The following is a 20,462-nucleotide window of genomic DNA, read 5'->3' as shown; positions in this document are numbered from 1 at the left end:
AAACAGAAACTACCATGTTAATGTCAAGACCACTCACTGGGAGCTAACCAACAAAAGTGCTGCAAGAATAACATGACAATTCCAAGTACCACAGAATTTAATGACACTCTCAGAAAACTGTTTCATTTCTATAATGTACAAACAATAAAGATTTATTTAAGTGTCTGAACCTTTTCCTTCAATTCACAGTTAATACTTCATTAGATATTAGAACACTACTTTCTTTCTTTTGGTAAATAATAATTATAATTAAAACCTTCTAAAAGAAAAGTCTTCTAAACACAACTAACCTTCTAAAATAAAAATAGCATTAGAATGTTTGCCTTATTGAATTAAAGCATTTACTTTAATAAATCAATCATCAAGGACCAAGAGTAGGACATGGTAAAATTAAAACAAAAGTTATGTACTTTCAATTTTAAAATTACAAAACCTTTTAAAATGTACCTATTTTATCTAATAAAGACACGCTTGATAAATATTGGTTTTCTGGACATATGTCAATAAAATGTTTCTCTCTAATAGAGCAACAGATTTTTAAAATATTCTATTTCAGTGATAATGGTATCACAAGAATCAGTTTTCAGTATGTTGCTAATGGCTATCATATTGAAGAAACTTAAGGAAACATTTTAGCATATGAAAGCCATAGATCAGGGATCCCTGGGTGGCGCAGCGGTTTAGCGCCTGCCTTTGGCCCAGGGCGCGATCCTGGAGACCAGGATCGAATCCCACATCGGGCTCCCGGTGCATGGAGCCTGCTTCTCCCTCTGCCTATGTCTCTGCCTCTCTCTCTCTCTCTCTCTGTGTGTGTGTGTGTGACTATCATAAATAAATTAAAAAAAAAAAAAGAAAGCCATAGATCACAGTTTATTGTATTTAAATTCATCCTCCTCCTCCTCCTCCTCATCATCATCTACAGTGTGTCATGTAATACTTACTCTATTATTTCTAACTCTATTGTTAACCAAGTTTCGAATTATCATCTTCAACTTTACAGATATTGAAATTGAAGCTTAAACAGATTAACTTGTGGAAAGTCACAGGAGTACAAAAGACCTAGAATTTAAGCCTGCATCTACCTAGTTCAAAAGCCATGCTTTTTTACCCAACTTCAGAGAATTCTCCCAGAATCACTCTTAGACTGCTGCTTTAAAATATTTTCATTCTTAGATGCAATTCCATTAAATAAGATACCATAGTGGTCATGTATAAGTAAGAAGGATATAATTTTTTTAAAGATAAAAGAAATGAAATGACAAATGGAATTAAATTTAATTATAAAGGGAGGTGAGTTGGTTTCCTAAGTGTATTTATTTTTGTGAATGAAAAAGTTATTTAAAAATCAATGGTATTAGAAAGAGTTATAATAGTTTTATATTATGTGATATCCTACATTACAGTTTCAATGCAGGATAAATAGTGGTTTTGTTCTGCTTCTGTTTTATAGTTTTATATTATGGAAATTATGAACCAAAATAGTTTGTTTTTTCAGTGAAAGTTAATTATATCATAAAAATTATTGTTGCATATAAATAAATGAAATTATATCAAAGGATATTAGGCATTGTGTTAGCTTGGTCTGTCATAACAGAATACAGCAGGCTGCATATACAATAGAAATTTATTTTCTCACAGTTGTGGAGACAAGAAGTTCAAGAACAAGATGTTGGAAAATTTGGTTGCTTGTGAACATTCTCTTCCCGGCTTGCAGACAGCTTAGAGTCCCATCTTTATATCATGAACCATGATTACATTCTTAAAGGTCCTGTTTCCAAATACAGTTGCATTGGGGGTTAGGGCTTCAACATGTGAATTAGAGGGAGACCCAATTCATTCCATAACATGCACAAATGACAAGAAACATTAAGTATATTCTTTCAAATATAAGGATAAAAATGTATTACAAAATATACCTGTTTTCAAAAATAGTTTTTACAACACATATGACATTTTTATGGGCTGAATTGTTTCCCCCCTCAAAAGTCACATTTGAAATCCTTACACGGGTACTTCAGAATGTGACTATATTTGGAGTCAAGGCCTTTAAAGAGGCAATTAAGATAAAATGAGGTATTAGGATAAGCCCTAATCCAAACTTCCTGGTGTCCACATATGACCATGAAATTTGGACACACCGAGAGACATTTAGGGGTATGTGCACACAGAGGAAAGACCATGTGAGGACAGAGAGAAAGTGGCTGTCTGCAAGCCAGAGGCCTCAGGAGAGAACCAATCTGCCAACACCTTGATCTTGTGTTTCCAGCCCCCAGAACTGTAAGAAAACAAATTTCTGTTGTTTAAGCCTTCCAGTCTGTTATTGGCAGCCAGGGCAAACTGATATGGATACAGGGGAATAAATGCCTTAATAATTAGTTATTTTTAAGAATTTACAGTTTAATATTATCAATAAAGTTCAATGTATAACTTTCATAGTATATACTCCATCTTTTCCCAATTCAATCCTCTCTCACTGGTTACACCTTTTCTCCTGGAATTCAAGTGCTTTACCTTATCTTCTCTTATCCCTAATATTTCATATTTCACAACATTTTCTCCATTCCTATATGACTATCCTGAGACCCAATTTCAAAGTTTTATTCCTTTCACCACACAAGCTCAAAAAGCAAGCTCTGTGAAAGACAATGTTAATAAATAAATATTTAATGAATGCCCCATTCTTTGTTATTAAGGACCCTGGGTATTAGAGATGCCAGATGAATGAGATATGCTTCCTGCCCCCAGCTTGCACACAAATTAGGGAGGTATACTCACCTATGAATAAGTCAGTGGTGTTGAAAATAATTGACAAAGTTACACACAGCTGTGCTATTTTCGTTAGCTGATAAAATCTTTATCATTCTCTCAACCAGATTAGATATATAGGATTAGGAAGAAAACCTAGACTTAAATGTTCATATATTTTAGAGTCTTCTAACTTGAACAGTCTCCTTATAGTAATTCTGTTCTATGGGACAAGCAATCAAAATTTCAGGCCTCCCCCGCCCACACACAATGGCAACAACAAAGAGAGAGATTTATTGTGTAGTAAATAAAGCTTCAACTTTAGTTTTCATCACATTCATGAGTCTCTTCTAAAGCCATGTTGCTAAAGTTTGTATTTTTAATTTGATGTTAATTTATAAAGGAGGGATCTCTAAATTGTGTAAGGCCTCTCAGAACATGGATCAGTCCTACATTTATGCTTACATGAAGTAGGTGAGAGGGACACTTATACCTTTCTACAAGCAAGTCTGTGATTACTTTTCTGGATCTATAGTCTCTTTGGCAATACCCCCTATCACTGCCTGGAACCAGTTGCCATGTGGGTAATTGCTGCTGAGGCCTGAGATGAGGATCTTGCACTTCTTTCCTATTCAATTGAGGACCAAGAGGTCTCTCAAAACTGACTCAGCCATACTCCAGTTCTCATATATTCGTCCTTCATACCATGGCTTCAACTCCTACCCTCCTGTCTCTTTAGTGGAGTCCCTCTCATTTAGTCAGCCTCCATAACAGGGTGCCTGGGTCTTAACTCAGTTCCCTTCAGTGAATTAGAAACTTCTAGGTCCCTTACAAGTCACAAGAAACTCAAGCCAGTTTTGACTATTCACATGGCAGCACCTAAGAAATGAAGAAAATAATTTGTTCAGCTCCATCTCTAAATTTTTTAAAGTTTTTATTTAAATTCCAGTTAGTTAAAAATACAGTGTAATAATAGCTTCAGGGGTACAATATAGTGATTCTACACTTGCATACAATATCTGATGCTCATCACAACAAGTGCACTCCTTAATCCCCATAAAATCCCCCTATTTTACCCATCCCCCAACCAAACCCATCTAGTAACCATTAGTTTCTTTTCTATAGTTAAGAGTCTGTTTCTTGGTTTGCCTTTTTCCCCTCTGCTCATTTGTTTTGTTTCTTAAATTCTACATATGAGTGAAATCATATATAGTATTTGTCTTTTTATTACTAATTTCACTTGGCATTATACTCTCTAGCTCCATCCATGTCACTGCAAATGGCAAGATTTCCTCTTTATGGCTGAGTAATAATCCAGTGTGTTTGTATATGTATATACCACTTATTTATCAACTCATCAGTTGATGGACACTTGGACTATTTTCATAATTTGGTTATTATAAATAATGCAGCTATAAACATTGGGGTGTATGTATCCCTCTGAATTAGTATTTTATATTCTTTTGAAAAATACCTTTTTTTAATATTCTTTGGGAAAATACCTTGTAGTGTGATTGCTGAATTGTAGAGTAGTTAGTTCTATTTTTCACTTTTTAAAGAAGCTTCATGTTTTCCACAGTGGCTGCACCAGTTTGCATTCCCACCAACAGTGCAAGAGGGTTCCCATTCTCCACACCCTCAGCAATACCTGTTGTTTCTTCTGTTGTTGATGTTAGCCATTCTGACTGGTGTGAGGTGATACCTCATTGTAGTTTTGTTTTGTAGTCCCTTATGATCAGTGATTTTGAAGACCTTTTCATGTGTTTGTTGGCCATCTATATGTCTTCTTTGGAAAAAATATCTATTCATGTCTTCTGTCCATTTTTTCATTGAATTATTTATGTTCTGAGTATTAAATTCTTTATAAATTTTGGATATTAACCTTTATCAGATATGCCATTTGAAAGTATCTTCTCCCTTGCAGTAGGAAGAAGGGCAACCTAGGTAGGTTGCCCTTTAGCTTTGTTGACTGATTCCTTTGCTGTACAGAAGCTTTTTATTTTGATGTAGTACAATAGTTGATTTTTGCTTTTGTTTCCCTTGCCTCGGGAGACATTTCTAGAAAGAAGTTGCTACAACTGATGTCAAAGAGGTTACTGCCTGTGTTCTTCTCTAGGATTTTTATGGTTTCAGTTCACACATTTGGATCTTTAATCCACTTTGAATTTAGTTTTTTAACTTGTGTAAGAAAGTGGTCCAGTTTCATTCTTCTGCCTGTTGCTGTCCAGTTTCCTCAACACCATTTGTTGAAGAGACAGTCTTTTTCCCATGGCATATTCTTTTCTGCTTTGTCAAAGATTAATTGACCAAATAATTGTTGGTTTATTTCTGAGTTTTCTATTCTGTTCCATTGATCTATATGTTCATTTTTATGACAATACCATACTGTTTTGATAACCACAACTTTGTAATATAACTTGAAGTTCAGAATTGTGATGCCTCCAGCTTTGCTTTTCTTTTTCAAGACTGCCTTGGCTATTCAGGTTCTTTTGTGGTTCCATACAAATTTCAGGATTGTTTGTTCTAGCTCTGTGAAAAATGCTATTGGTGTTTTGATAGGGATTGCATTAAATGTGTAGATTGCTTTGAGTAGTATAGACATTTAAAAACATTTTTCTTCCAATCCATGAGCATGAATGTCTTTCCATTTATTTGAGTTGTCTTCAATTTCTTTCACTGAAGTTTTGTAGTTTCCAAGTACAAGTCTTTCACCTCTTTGGTCAGGTTTTTTTTCCCTAGGTATCTTAATGTTTTTGGTGCAATTGTAAAAAGGATTGATTCCCCCCCCCCTTTTTTTTGCTGCTTCATTATTAGTATATAGATATGCAACAGATTTTTGTCGATTTTATATCCTGCAATTTTACTGAATTTGTGTACCAGTTCTAGCAGTTTTTTTGGTGGAGTCTTCTGGGTTTTCAATATATAGGATCATGTCATCTGCAAATAGTGAAAGTTTTACTTCTTCCTTGCCAATATGGATGCTTTTTATTTCTTTTTGTTTTCTGATTACTGTGGCTAGGACTTCCAGTACTGTGTTGAATATAAGTAGTGACAGTGGATATTCCTGTCTTGTTCCTGACTGTAGAGGAAAAGCTCTGTTTTTCCCTATTTAGCATGATATTAGCTGTGGGTTTTTCATATATGGCCTTTTTATGTTGAGGTACATTCCCTCTAAATCTACTTTGGTGAGGTATTTTGGTTTCTTTTCTTTTCTTTTTTTTTTTTATCATGAATGGATGTTGTACTTTGTCAAATACTTTTTCTGCATCTGTTGAAAAGATCATATAGTTCTTTTACTTTCTCTTATTCATGTGATGTACTACACTGATTGATTTGGAGATACTAAACCACCCTTGTAGCCCAAGCATAAATCCCACTTGATTGTGGTGAATGATATTTAAAATTTTTGTTGAATTTGGCTTATTTTATTGAGGATTTTTGCATATCTGTTCATCAGAGATATTGGCTTGTAGTTTTTTTTTTTTTTTTGTGGTGTCTTTATCAGGTTTTGCTATCTGGGTAATGCTGGTCTCAAGGAATGAGTTTGGAAATTTTTCCTCCATCTCTATTTTTTTGGAATAGTTTGAGAAGAATTGGTATTAACTTTTCTTTAAATGTTTGGTAGAATTCACTTGTGAAGCCCTGTGGTCCTGGACTTTTTGTTGGGGTTTTTTTGGTTACTGATTCAATTTCTTTACTGTTTATCAGTCTGTTCAAATTTTCTATCTGTTCCTGATTCAGTTTTGGTGATTCATCTGTTTCTAGGAATTTATCCTTCTCTTCTAGCTTGTCCAGTTTATTGGCATATAGTTTTTCATAATATTCTCTTATGATTATTTGCATTTCTGTGGTGTCAGTCATTATTTCTTCTCTCTCATTTATAATTTTATTTATTTGGGTCCTTTCTGTTTTCCTTTTGCTAAGTCTGGCTACAAGTTTATCAATTTTATTAATTTTTTCAAAGAACCAGCTTCTGGTTTCATTCATGTGTTCTATTGTTCTTTTAGTTTCTTTATCATCTATTTCTGCTCTAATTATTATTTCCTTCCTTCTACTGGCTTTAGGCTGTTTTTTTTTTTTCTTAGCTCATTTAGGTATAAAGTTAGGCTGTTTGAGATTTTTCTTGCTTCTTGAGGTAGGCTTGTATTGCTATATATTCTCTCTTAGGACCTCTTTTATTGCATCCCAAAGGGTTTAGACCACTGTGTTTCCATTTTCATTTGTTTCCATGTATCTTTTCATTTCTTCTTTGATTTCCTAGTTGACCCATTCGTTATTTAGTAGCATGTTATTTAACCACCACGTATTTGTTATCTTTCCAGATTTTTTCTTGTGGTTGCCTTCTAGTTTCACAGTGTGGTGGTCAGAAAAGGTGCATGGTATGACTTCTTTCTTCTTGTATTTGTTGAGGTTTGTTTTGTGGCCTACTATGTGATGTATTCTCGAGAATTTTCCATGTGAACTTGAAAAAATGTATATTGTGCTGTTTTAGGTTGAAATGTTCTGAATACATCTGCTAAGTCCATCTGGTCCAGTGTGTCATTCAAAGTCATTGTTTTCTTGTTGACTTTCTATTTAGCTTATCCATCCATTGATGTAAGTGGGGTGTTAAAAGTCTTCGACTATTATTGTATTATTATTGGTTAGTTCCTTTATGTTTGTTATTAACTACTTTCTGTATTTCTGTGCTCCCATCTTGGGTGCATAAATATTTTCAATTGTTATATCTTCTTGTTGGATTGTACCCTTTCTTATGATGTAGTGATCTTCTTTGTCTTTTGTTACAGTCTTTGTTTTAAAGTCCAGTTTTTCCAATGTAGATATTGCTACTCTGCCTTTCTTTTGACATCTATTTGCATGATAAATATTTCTCCATCCCTTGACCTTCAATCTGCAAATGTCCTTAGGTCTAAAATGAGTCTCTTATAGGCAGCTTATAGATTAGTCTTATATTTTTTTTTATCCATTCTGACACCCTATGCCTTCTGATTAGAGCTTTTAGTCCATTTACATTCAAAGTAATTACTGATAAGTATGTATTACCATTTTAGTACTTGTTTTGTGGTTGTTTCTGAAAATTTTCTCTGACCTTTTGTCTTTATTTTTTTTTTGCTTATTTTCTTCAGTGATATATTTGTATTTCTTTCTCTTTATTCTTTACATGTTTATATATACATATAGTTATATAGTTATATAGTTATATAGTTATATAGTTATATATAGTTACCATTTGGTTTGTATCTAACCTTTCCTGCATATAGCAGTCTACATTAAGTTGATGGTCATTTAAGTTTGAACCTATTATTCTCTCCTCTCCATGTCTTAGGCATATGTTAGTATATTTTATACCCTTTTTTTGGTGAGTTCTTTGATTTTTTTTTGCAGAAGTATTCATTTTTACTGCTTTCATGTTTCCTGCATTTGTACTGTCACTTTTGAATACTTTAAAAAATATTTTATTTATTTATTCATGAGCAACAGAGAGAGAGAGAGGCAGAGACACAGGCCAAAGGAGAAGCAGGCTCCCGGTAGGGAGCCTGACATGGGACTTGATCCCGGGTCTCAAGGATCATGCCCTGGGCTGAAAGTGGCACTAAACCACTGAGCCACCCGGGCTGCCCTGTACTGTCACTTTTGGCCTCTCCTTTCCACTCAAAAAGTATACTTTAATATTTCTTGCAAGGCTAGCTTAGTGGTCACAAACTCCGTTAGTTTTTGTCTGGGGAAATGCTTATCTCTCCTATTCTGAATGACAGCCTTGCTGGATAGAGTGTTCTTGGCTTCAGATTTTCCCTTTCAGCACTTTGAATATATCATGCCACTCTCTTCTGGCTTGCCAAGTTTTTGTTGAAGAATCCCCAGCTAGCCTTATGGGCTTCCTTTTGTAAGTTAATGACTTCTTTTGTCTTAATGCTTTTAATAATTTTCTTTATCATTATATTCAGCAAATTTAAGTATAATATGTCTTGGTGTTGGCCTGCTTTTGTTGATTTTGTTGGGGGTTCTCTGTGCCTCCTGGATTGGGATGTCTGTTTCCTTTTCCAGATCACGGAAGGTTTTAGCTATTATTTCCTCAAACAAATTTTCTTCTCCTTTTTCTCTCTTCTTCTTCTGGGAATCCTATACGAATGTTATTATGTTGGATGGAGGCACTGCATTCCCTATGTTTGCATAATTCTTTCTCTCTTTTGTTCAGCTTTATTGTTTTCCATTTCTTTGTATTCTAGGTCATTATTTAATTCCTCTGCTTCTTCCAGCCTGCTGTTCATTGAGTCAAATGTGTTTCTAATCTCATTTATTGCACTCTTCATCTCTTCATCTCTGATTGACTCTTTTTTAATTCTTCTATCTCTCTGGTAAGGGTCTTACCAATGTTTTCTATTCTTTCCTCAAGTCCAGTGAGTACCCTTATGATCATTACTTTAAATTCTCCATCAGCATGATAGTCATCTCTGTTTCACTTAGATCTCTGTCTGTGATCTTATCTTTTTCTTTCATTTGGGATAAATTCCTCTGTCTTCTCATTCTGTCTAAGTCTCTGCCTGCTTTTTTTTTTTATTAGAAAAGGCAATTATTTCTCCTACTCCTAGCCTTATGAAGAAAAATCATGTAGTGCTCAGGCCCTGGCTCTTTAGGGAATGTCTCTGATGTGTGCTGCATGTGTGCTGCTGCTGTGTCCTGGTCACTTTATCTTTAGGTCAGTCATCTGCAAAAGCTTTCCTTGCCTGATGTGGGCAGTGTTTGGTCCCTGGCCTGAACATGGTGAGTTTTAACTAGGTATGCTTTGGTTTGCTTGTGAAATGAGACCTGTCACCACCTCCACTGGAACTAAGGTACTGCAAAACTCTCTGTTTGGGAGATGTGGTGTAGACTGGGATTTGTACCAGTCTTCTGGAGGAGGAATCTGCTGGCTTGGAACTGACGCAAACATGACTGAGAAGAGCAAACTCACTGGAGTGAAGGGGAGGAGGCTTAGTATAAGCAAGTTAGGCAGCCAGTGTCATTCTGTCATTCTGTCATCCCACTGATGGTTCTGTGTTTATGGTGAGGGGCAGGGGAGGGAAATGGCACCAGCAAGCTCCTTTGTTCCTGGACAGGTGTCTCTGTGAATGCTGCTTTCTCAGGAACACACAGAGAGGGGCAAATGATCTCCCCAATGTGTGCCCCAGTCGTTCTTTACCTTGCTATTTCCACACTGTATGCCCTTGGGTTGTTTGCCTGCCTTCTCTCCAAAGTAGCACAGTGCTTTCCAGGCTGTATCACAGCCAAGCCCACTGATATTTAAAACTCCAGTGTTTAAGGCCCCCTGGTTGCAAAAACTCATGAAAATCTGTACCTTTCATTTTCCAAGCCAATGGCTATGGGGAAACATTCTCCTTTTGTGTTCCCCTGTGTCTTCCTCTCTCACCATTCTCAGTGACCCTGGCTCCCTCCCCTCTGTAGCACCCAAGATTGATTTCTCTCCTAAACCATATCTCCATACTTCCTACCTTCTTCAATGTGGCCTCTTCCTCCCTTTCCTTGTTCTATCAGTCTTCAGGTCAATTTCTGGGGTATTTAGGATGATTTGATAGTTATCTGGTTATGTTCATGGAAGGAGGCAAGTCTAGAGTACTCCTACTCTGCTGTCATATTCCTGTTTCTCTCTATACCATGTCTAATTTTTAAGACCATAATATTGCTAGAGACTCAAAAATTCTGATTTGGAAATTAAAAAAAGTTTTGAACACCAAATTTTTCATTTGCATTCCTGCTTTGAGATTCCTTTTGTTACCCTCCATCCCCACCCCTGCTAAGGTAGGTGAACATTTCTGGCCAACTATGGAATAGATTCCATACACAAAGAAGCAATTATATAAAGACACAGCAATATATTTCAAAAATATGAACCCTACTGCATAATAATTACAAGTAACAAATGTTATTGTAGTGATATAGAAGCATGGTTATGGATGTTCCAGTGGATAAGGATACTGCAAATATAAGCAAAAGAAGTAATATAAATTCACCAGTACTCTCCTCAGACTTTTAATGAACACTGCTTTTCTATTTCTTGGCCACTCACCATTTATAATCTCTGCAGAGGAACACAGACATTATAATGACAAATATTTTTCCTATATTTTCTGTCAACCAGTTATGGAAATTTTCACCTGCTGATTATTTTAATATTAAAAGACAACTATGTGGACTAAAAATTCATAGTATAACTTGAGATTATACTAACTGTATTCTGAGAAATAAACTTATTGGTATCATCCCTTTTTAGTTCTATGAACTTATATATTTGTCTAGGTAAGAAAACTAAAAATGAGGTCATGGACCAGAAGAAATCAATATCACCTAAAACTCCTTATAAATGCAAATTAACATCATAAACTCTGTGGGTAAGGGCCAGAAACCTGTTTAACATGCTCTCACAATGATATGGATTGGTGATAAAGCTTGGGAATGAATGCCTTAAGTTGCCAATTCAATAGTCTATGAAATGTTTACTTTCCATTATCTTTCCAAGGTATATATTACAGGATTATGCATATACTGGAAACATGGTAAATATATTATAAAAAGACAAATAATATCAAAATCTACCTATTTACCCATTTACTTATGTATCTATCCAAGCCAAAATTACATGCTTAAATTAGCACATTCATGCTCTTACATGAGAAAGTCAAGAAGTGAAGAATGTTGAGAATGAAGTTGAATCACCCTTTCAGTGTAATCCTCAGGTAAGGACTGACTTGAATTAATTCCAGGTGGCATTTTTCCACTCAAGTGGAGCATCACATCATAAATGGTCTTATTATATTTCGAAAAGTCATTCTGTCTGGAAATTTTTTTGGATGATGAGGTTGATGAAGATAATTGTATTTTATACACTTCCCTATGAGAAAACAATTTTAAAATTAAAAAATATATATATCAGTATGTTATATTATGAAAAAAATTTTCAATGACTAAATAAAGTTCTATTTAAAATCAAATAAGAAATTATAAAATTCACCTTACTCAGCTATCATTTGTTAGTACAAATTAGATGTTTTGATAACCCTGTAACTTTCTATTATCTCATTTTAAACACGCATCATAATCTGATGTTGCAATTGTCAGGTCTGGAAGATTGGATTGTGAATAGAAAATGTAATTGCTTTGGATAAACAGTACAGGAGTTAACTCCTGGACCCATTAACTGCTAGCTGGTTGAGAAGTTATCCAAACTCATTGAACTCAAATTTTATAGCATTTAAACTGGAGGTAATAATGCCTATGATAGTTTTCAAGATAGATGTCAAATATTCATCACACATGTATAGACAAAAATTTATACATATTTTCTCAATATTGTATTCTAATAATTAGAATGGCTCATCCTGCACATTGGCCTCATAAGCAGAGATTCACATTTTAAAGATAAACCCAGAGAGCTAATGCTCTTATATATTTTTCTGTCCTTTAAATAAGACAGTACAATCTCTATTTCTGATACTTCTCACACTGAGTTATAATGGATGCTAATTATTAAATGGATTGAAAAAATTCAAACAATTCTTGCTCTCTATAGCTTATCAATTATCTAATACTACAGTATACTGTCTACTTGTTTGCTAGCAATCAAAGTCAAAATGTATCACTAATTTAGACTGACAAATAAAACGTGCCCAAGGAGTCATTTTGAGTGGCCATTCTCCAGTTTGGTAGCTAGTAGGTCTATATTGCATATTATAGGACAAAGTACATTGACTTAGATAAGGGTTTGAGTACCATTGCTCAAACTCTGGCTCTGCCTCTTACTGTGTGACTTTATGGAAGCTACTTGACTTGTCTGTTTCTCAAGTTCCTCATTAGTAATATATATGATAGAGCTAGTATATCCTGAAGGTACCAACAAAGCAAATATTTCATGGAAAATAATTAATACCTGAAAATACAAATTTCCATACAAAATTATGAAGAAGATCAATGATCTAAACAGAATTAAGACACACAACCAGACAATAACTAAAAAAAGAAGGAGAAAAAACAAGTTGAATATAAATAGTAAGAAACAATAAATAATATGAATGGACACACAGGGCCCACATATTATAGTTTTAAGACACAGATTTTAAAGTAATTGTATGTACTATGATTAAGATTGAGAATTTTGTCATTGAAGTATAAGTTATATAAAAATATAACTAAATGGAGAGGCTTCTGGGTGGCTCAGTCTGTTAAGCATTTGATTCTTGATTTCACCTCAGATCATTATCTCAAGCCCTGTGTCTGGCTTTGTGCTCAGAGTGGAGTCTGCTTGAGATTCTCTCTCATTCTGCTTCAGTCCCTCCCCCCACTTGCTCTCTCTTTTCCTCTCTCTCAATAAATCAAATCTTTAGGGGTACCTTGGTGGCTCAGTCATTTAAGCACCTGCCTTCAGTTCAGGTCATGATCTCAGGGGCCTGGAATGGAGCTCCACATTGGGCTCCCTGCTCAGCAGGAAGCCTGCTTCTTCTTCTCCCTCTGACACTTCCCTTGCTTGTGCTCTCTTCTCTCTCTCTCTCAAATAAATAAATAAAATCTTTAAAATATATGTATATAACTAAATGGAAAATTTAGAAACAAACAAATCTAGTAAGTAAAATGAGAGCAATGGATGAAGTTAACAGCAAACTAAATCAAGTGAAGAAAAAAGTAATGCAATGGAATATAGGTCATAGGAAAGTATCTGTACTACAACAGAGAGGGATAAAAGGATGGAAAACACAGAAGAGTGAGCAAAGGAGAGGAGCCCAAAAGAATGAGGTAGTCACATAATGGAAAGCATATTGACTGAGAGAGTTCCAAAACTGACAATAAAAAATCAGACCACAGATGAGAGAATCACTATGAACCACAATAAGAATAACTACAAAGAACAGGCTCTTCATGGTACAACATTTCCAAATGACCAAGAAAATATAAATTTTTTCTTAATATCAAGAGTAGTAAAATGTCAGTTCAAACCTCACTCAGAGCTAATATTGAAAAGACTGAAAATATTAACTGTTTCTTGGAATATAGAGCAAATAGAACTTTCATATATGACCTGTGGGAGTGGAAATAGGTACAACCACTTTGGAAAGCTACTTGGAAGTAACTTCTAAAGGTGATCATATTTCCATCTTATGATCTAGCAATTTTACTCAACATATAAGCCTTTCAGAAATATGTATCAAAAGACATATGTTAAAATTTCCATAGTTAACATTTTTCATAATAGAAAAATCTAGAAGCCAGTGAAACATCTATGGACAGAATGATTCAATAGAATATTCATATAATGGCCTAGTGTACAGCATTACTAGTAATCCACTTTGAAATGCAATAATGAATCACATGAACATAATATTGATAAAAAAAATCCAGATGCTACAAAAAAACGCAAATTGTATGATTTTTCCTACATCATGTTCAAAACTAGAAAAAAACTAATCTTTGGTGTTAGAATTCAGGATAATGGTGACCTCTCCAGGGGATGGGAAGGGAAATAGAAGTGGCAGGGATTTGGAGATGTTAGCTATGCTCTATTACTTTTTTTTTTTTAATGATTTTATTTATTTACTCATGAGAGACACAGAGAGAAGTCAGAGACATAGGTAGAAGGAGAAGCAGGCTCCCCACAGGGAACTCAATCCCTGGACCTCTGTATCACACCGTGAGCCAAAGGCAGATGTTCAACCTCTGAGCCACACAGACCTTCCACTATGCTCTATATCTTGGTCTAAGTGATAGCTACACACATGTTCACATAGTATAATTCTGTCTATATGTTATGTGGTGACAAGCATGATTAAAATTTAAAAACAGAAACCTTAAACTCTGGAGTTCACAGATCTATGCTTGCATGATAAAATAAAAAAAAAAAAAGTAAGGAAATGATTACCATAAAAGGCAAGCTGGTGATTTCCTTTCAGTTATAGAGATCTTGTAGATTGTGAGTGTCAAAGAGGCTTCTGGGGTGCTGTTAAAGGGAAGCCTGCACAGGGATTTGCTCTAGGAGTAAAATGATGGGTTGTACTTGGTTTGTGAATCTTTCTCTATGTGTATTTTATTTCATGATTTGAAAAGTCAAGAGGGAACAGCTTGGGTCTGCAAAGTTCCCCAACCCCTTAAAGGCTGACTAAAATTAGGTAGTTAAAATTACTATCTAGAGGACTGTTAAAGGAAAAGGTGACATTGTTAGTGGATCAACTGGATTATAACTGGATTTCCCACTGGGAGTACAAATTCTGATGTATAAACTACAGTCTTTTCTTTAATATCTATATGTATGCATATCTCACAAGTGTGGACTTTAATTAAAATTTTGATAACTGTTAACAATATTCCTTCTCTTCTTGTTTATATATTAAGATATTAGATTATTTAAAGTCTCTTTTCAATTATGAGAGTCCTTCTACTTTGGAGATTGAAAATATACACGAGCAAAAGGCTCATGTACTTACATCATGATCCATCTTTCCAGGTAAAGAAACCACCTACCACTTACCACTATTCCCAGCAAACAAGTAGTAAAATGGTTAAATATGGAAACTGCCTTGAGAAGAATTATAAAATGATTCACTATTCTTACTGTAATGTGGAAAAATGAAAAAAATTCAAGGAAGCCAACTCTAATCAGTTATTTAACACTTTTATTTTAACACTTTCACTCTAAAGACACATTTTTGTGATTTTGTTGGACATGGCTGGCAAAAAGAATAGGCAGCCTGCCCAGAAATGGAGGGGAAACTTTATGTTTATATTGCTAAATTTATCAGTGATCTTGCCAGCAGCTCAAAGTGGCAAAGAGAAAAGCATACCACACACACACACACACACACACACACACACACACTTTAGAAAATGTCAGAAGTTTCTTATCAAACTGGGAAAAAATCTTGTGCAAGGTAAGGAAAAATATTAATGAAATATCATTTGGTAACTGCTTGGAAAAAATCGGTTTTAAATTTACCTTCCACTGTCAAATAGAAGAGTTGGTGAATACAGTGAATGAGATCAGAAATATATAATGCTGCTAACATAATACTAACTAAATTTAATAACAGCTAACATTTATTGAATGCTTATTAGGTCTCATACTCTGTTCTCATAAAGGTATTACCTTTTTTAAGTATCACAACAATCATATAAGGTAGGTATTATTATTACCTCTTTTTATAAATGAGGAAGCAGAGGCAGTGAGAAAATATTTCATTTTGCATGCTGTCATTATGAATGGTAGACTATTCTACTGATTAATTTGATTTCATGTGAGATTCTATATATTTACACTAAATGCACATTTCTGGTATAGAATGTAGCTCTAAAACAATTTGAACCCTTTCCCCTAAGCTTCCTGACTGGCATTTCCAGATGCGCTCTTGGTGTGTGGCAGCTGGAAGGAGGTACATATTGGAATAGAAGTTTGGACTAGCAATGACATGTACTGCAATCACTTCTGCCAGATGCAGTGGAATTTTCATTATGATGTAAATGTTTCTGTGATCAGTTGCTTACAGATCTTCCCAGTAGTGTTTAGAAAAAATGTTAATTCCCACAATTCATCCAACCTGAAGTGACTGGGCTATTATATTTAGTACATTTCCTCTGATGATTTTGGAAATATAAATTGTGTTCTCTTATATTTTTTCAATAGCTATTTCCATCTTTTGGTGATTTCAGGAAGGGCTGAAAATAAATAATATCTAGGGGCCTCTAAGAATTGTAAACAGACTACTAATCAATAAAGGTAATCTCCTCAAATAATTGGTTTCTGCTATTCCACCTGAATATCTCTCAAATTAACAAATGAAATGGACCATATGGCCTGTCTGCCACAAATTGGTGTTTGTAAAGAGTGAAATTATCTGAGCTAATATACCAATAAAGCAGCATTTCTGACAATCTGTATCTTCAGGTTCAAGAAAGCAGATGCAGGGATCCCTGGGTGGCGCAGCGGTTTGGCGCCTGCCTTTGGGCCAGGGCGCGATCCTGGAGACCCGGGATCGAGTCCCACATCGGGCTCCCGGTGCATGGAGCCTGCTTCTCCCTCTGCCTGTGTCTCTGCGCCTCTCTCTCTCTCTCTGTGACTATCATAAATAAATTAAATTAAAAAAAAAAGAAAGCAGATGCATAAATATGTCAAAAAATGTTCAATAGTGTTAAAAGGAAAACAAAGTTTTTGATGTCCACACCGTAATTCACAATGAATTCTAGTCTTCCAGGTTATACATCCTGTAGTGGATGACTCTTCAGTGGGGGGTTATTGCATATAAGGCCAAGCAATTCCACTTTCCCTGTTAATACAGCTGACTTTGCTAGAATTGAAGGCTTGCCCAGGACTTTGAGCTTCACTGGATCTGAAATCCTAGACTTAGCCTATAAACATTAGGATTATATAACTCTCCTCAGTTCTAGACTACCATATTCTTAATCTTCTTGAACTGATATTCCTAACCATAGTACTTATAGTGCTCAGTCTAAAGCCAAAGACAAAATGCCAAATAGTGGAGCTCATGTCTTTCAAGTGTCAAAGCTCCCTAAGTCTTAATCTGATCCTACAATAATTAGCAAGTGGAATGAAGCTTAAAAGCACTAGCTCTAGGGTAGAATGCTTGGCTTCAAATCCTGGCTCTGCTATTTATCAGCTGAGTAACTTTGAGAAACTTACTAATTCTCTCTTTGCCTCAGTTTCCCACAGTAAAATGGGGATAATAATAGTATTTACCTCATAGGATTATTATAAAGAATACATGAATTAATACGCACAAAACACATATGTTTTGTTCATAGTAGGAGCCCAATATACATATGAACTATTATCATTAATAAAATACCAACACACAATTTTTTTAAAGGAACAAGGTAACAGACATATTGCCAAGCAAATTCAATAGGGCATGGATTACTAGACCACAATAATGAAAGCAATAACAGAAATTACAGATCATTAAGCTGGGATAAAATGAAAGAGTAAAACTGTAGAAAACTATGAGAAGGAATATCAATTTTCTGTTCAAGATGATAAAATTAATATATGTGCTTATCTTCTCTCCTTCTCAAAATATTCCTGAAATGTCAGAAAGACTGGAGAACTATAACAACACTAAAATTGGGGAAAGAATCATTAGTATAGCAACGACTCTGAAGAATATCTGTAAAACAGAATGAATGGAATTGTATTAAGGAATAAATTAAAACGATGGACTACATAGCAGTAGGCTGCAGAAAAAAAGGACACCATTTTTCCTAAAGGAACATAAATCACCAAGATTATGGCTGGCAGATACAGAGGAAGGAAGTGACCTTCAGTACAGTAATAATGATGATTAATTCAAGTACTATATTTGGAAGAGATATTTGAGAAGATGCATCTGTAACACAAAAATAGGATGCTATTATGAAAGAAATAGATGGAAGAAGGAAGGAAGAAGGATGGAAGGAAGGAAGGCATAAAGAATAACAGAGTTCTTGTAAAACAAAACTATAAACACCAATTAAAAATTTTATAGAAGACTGGGAGAGCAAATGAAGATCTACAAATATAAGAAAGCAAAGACAGAAAAAAATCATAGGACATAACTGAAAGTGGTATAAAGGATCAGTCATGCAGGTCCACTATCATTCTTAAAGGAGATAAAAAGACAGTGAGAGAATAAAGAAAAATTGAGAAAAGCAAAGGCAGGAAAGAGGAGAGAGGGAAGACTAGTTGAATGATGAGTCTTCCTAGTAAAAGGGTCTAATGAATACCAAGTAGATTGAGTGATATAAAATATTCTCACAGTCAGATTTTATTTCATAAATTTCAAATTAGCAAAGAAATGGGAACCATAAAATAATTCTGAGAGAATGAACATGGTAGTCACAAAATATGACATTAGACTTCTTCTTCTTCTTCTTCTTTTTTTTTTTTTGACATTAGACTTCTCATGAGAAAAACTGAGAGTCCAGATGATGGGGTAATGTAGGAAACATTGAGGTAAGGGGTTCAAAGATTAGCAACATTATATTACCTTGAAAGTATTCTCTTAGCCTGAGAGTCCATGATCCAAAGATTCCAAATAAAGTATTAGCAGTGAACAACATTGTTACTTGGAGAAAGTTTTTAATATTCAAAGATTTCTGGGCTAGAAAGGTCCCCATATTCCTTTTAAACTGTCTTTCCCCAAGACGTACCCAATGACATGAGCTGTTACCCACTTATCAAAATAGCAAGGTACTCAACTCTGTCAGTTAACAACCAGACCGGTATTGAAACTCATTAATAGGGATATAAAATCGAAAACTTACTAGAAAGTCATTCAAAAATAAAATAGATTTTTAAAAGCTTATATTAGTTGATTCAGTGATCCCACTCTGAAATCCTTCCTATGTAACATCCAGGAATATTTGCTACTACTTACAAACAGATACAATGAATCTTGGCATTGTTTACATTAGGAAAATATAGAACAAAATAACATAACATAATAACATAAGTAAATACCCCCATATTAATGTGAATGGGCAAGTATATAAAGATGCATAAATCCAATAACATATTGGATTTAACATAAGCTATAGTTACAGTAAAAATATGTAGAAAATAAAAATTAAGATCGCAAGCTCTATTAAAAAAACAACCAAAATTAGAATGCTTAATAGCAAAAAGTGTAGGATGCATCTAACATGGAATAAAGACATAAATGTATAGACCTGAAAATAATTAAGCATACAAGTCAAATTTAAAGAAGTGAATAATAAAAAAATCAGCATTAAATGATTTAGAAAACATGGAAATGGATAAATTAATTAAAAAATTTATTCATCTCATGAGACCTAAAAGTATAATATGCATAATAGGAGCACCTGCATGGCTCAGTTGGTTAAGCACCTGCCTTTGGCTCAGGTCATGTCACGATCCTGAGGTCCCAGGATCAAGCCCTGCATTGGGTTCCTTGCTCAGCAGGGAGTCTGCTTCTCCTTCTGCTCCTTACCCTGCTTGTGCTCTCTCTCTCTCTCAAATAAATAAATAAAATATTTTTTAAAGTGTAATATGTATAATAAAAATTATAAATAAGAGTCTATGAGCATATAAACAATACTCATAGTCATTACTGTTAGATTATGAATTTTAAACGTCTGATCAATGATTTCCCCAAAATAAAAAATCATTAAAATTTACTCAAAATATATATAATTTTCAGTAGAACAAACAGCAAAGCAGAAAACTGAAAAGTTATTAACCAAATAACTTCTCTAAAAAATTCCCTGAAGTCAGATGATTTTATGATCAAGCCCGTAAATTTTCAGTGTATCTGTTGTATTAATTTTCCCTCAGCATAAGTAAAGATGAAATATTAGCTAATTCGTTCGATGAAACTGATACAGTCCCATTAATTTAAAAAACTGAAAAAGATAGCTTTTATAGGAAAAGTATAGATTTAGCGTAACTTAATTGCTCCTGAACATAGATGCAAAAATGCTACTATAGCTCTTCTAGCTACAGAGATGAAGTACTTGCCCCTATGGTGCCTGCAAGTCACTCCAAGCTCTGAGAAAGGAGGTAGAAAAACTGTGAGAACCACTATACAAGGGAAGTGCCTAAATATCAATTTAAATTAACAACAGAATTAAGTGACTTGATCTAAACAAAGCAGTTTATCTACTTTAGATATGCTGAGTAATAAAAGCCTATGAAAGAGGGAAGTAAATGTACTGTCTACTTGACTATACTC

At 34.6% G+C, this 20,462-nt stretch overlaps 1 protein-coding gene across 1 annotated transcript in view; it reads right to left on the bottom strand.

Moving 5' to 3' along the window:
• The window catches only part of CFAP47 (cilia and flagella associated protein 47), a 491,966-nt gene that overhangs the window by 310,635 nt on the left and 160,869 nt on the right, over nucleotides 1-20,462 (bottom strand). The window contains exon 30 of the mRNA XM_055338249.1: nucleotides 11,411-11,632. Coding sequence (XP_055194224.1) covers nucleotides 11,411-11,632 — 222 coding nt within the window. The remainder of the gene's footprint in view (nucleotides 1-11,410; nucleotides 11,633-20,462) is intronic.

This window comes from Nyctereutes procyonoides, unplaced genomic scaffold, assembly GCF_905146905.1.
Source record: "Nyctereutes procyonoides isolate TBG_1078 unplaced genomic scaffold, NYPRO_anot_genome, whole genome shotgun sequence".
In the NCBI taxonomy this organism is placed as follows: domain Eukaryota; kingdom Metazoa; phylum Chordata; class Mammalia; order Carnivora; family Canidae; genus Nyctereutes; species Nyctereutes procyonoides.
Note: the sequence above shows the minus strand (reverse complement) of the source record. Positions and strands in the feature narration are given on the sequence as shown.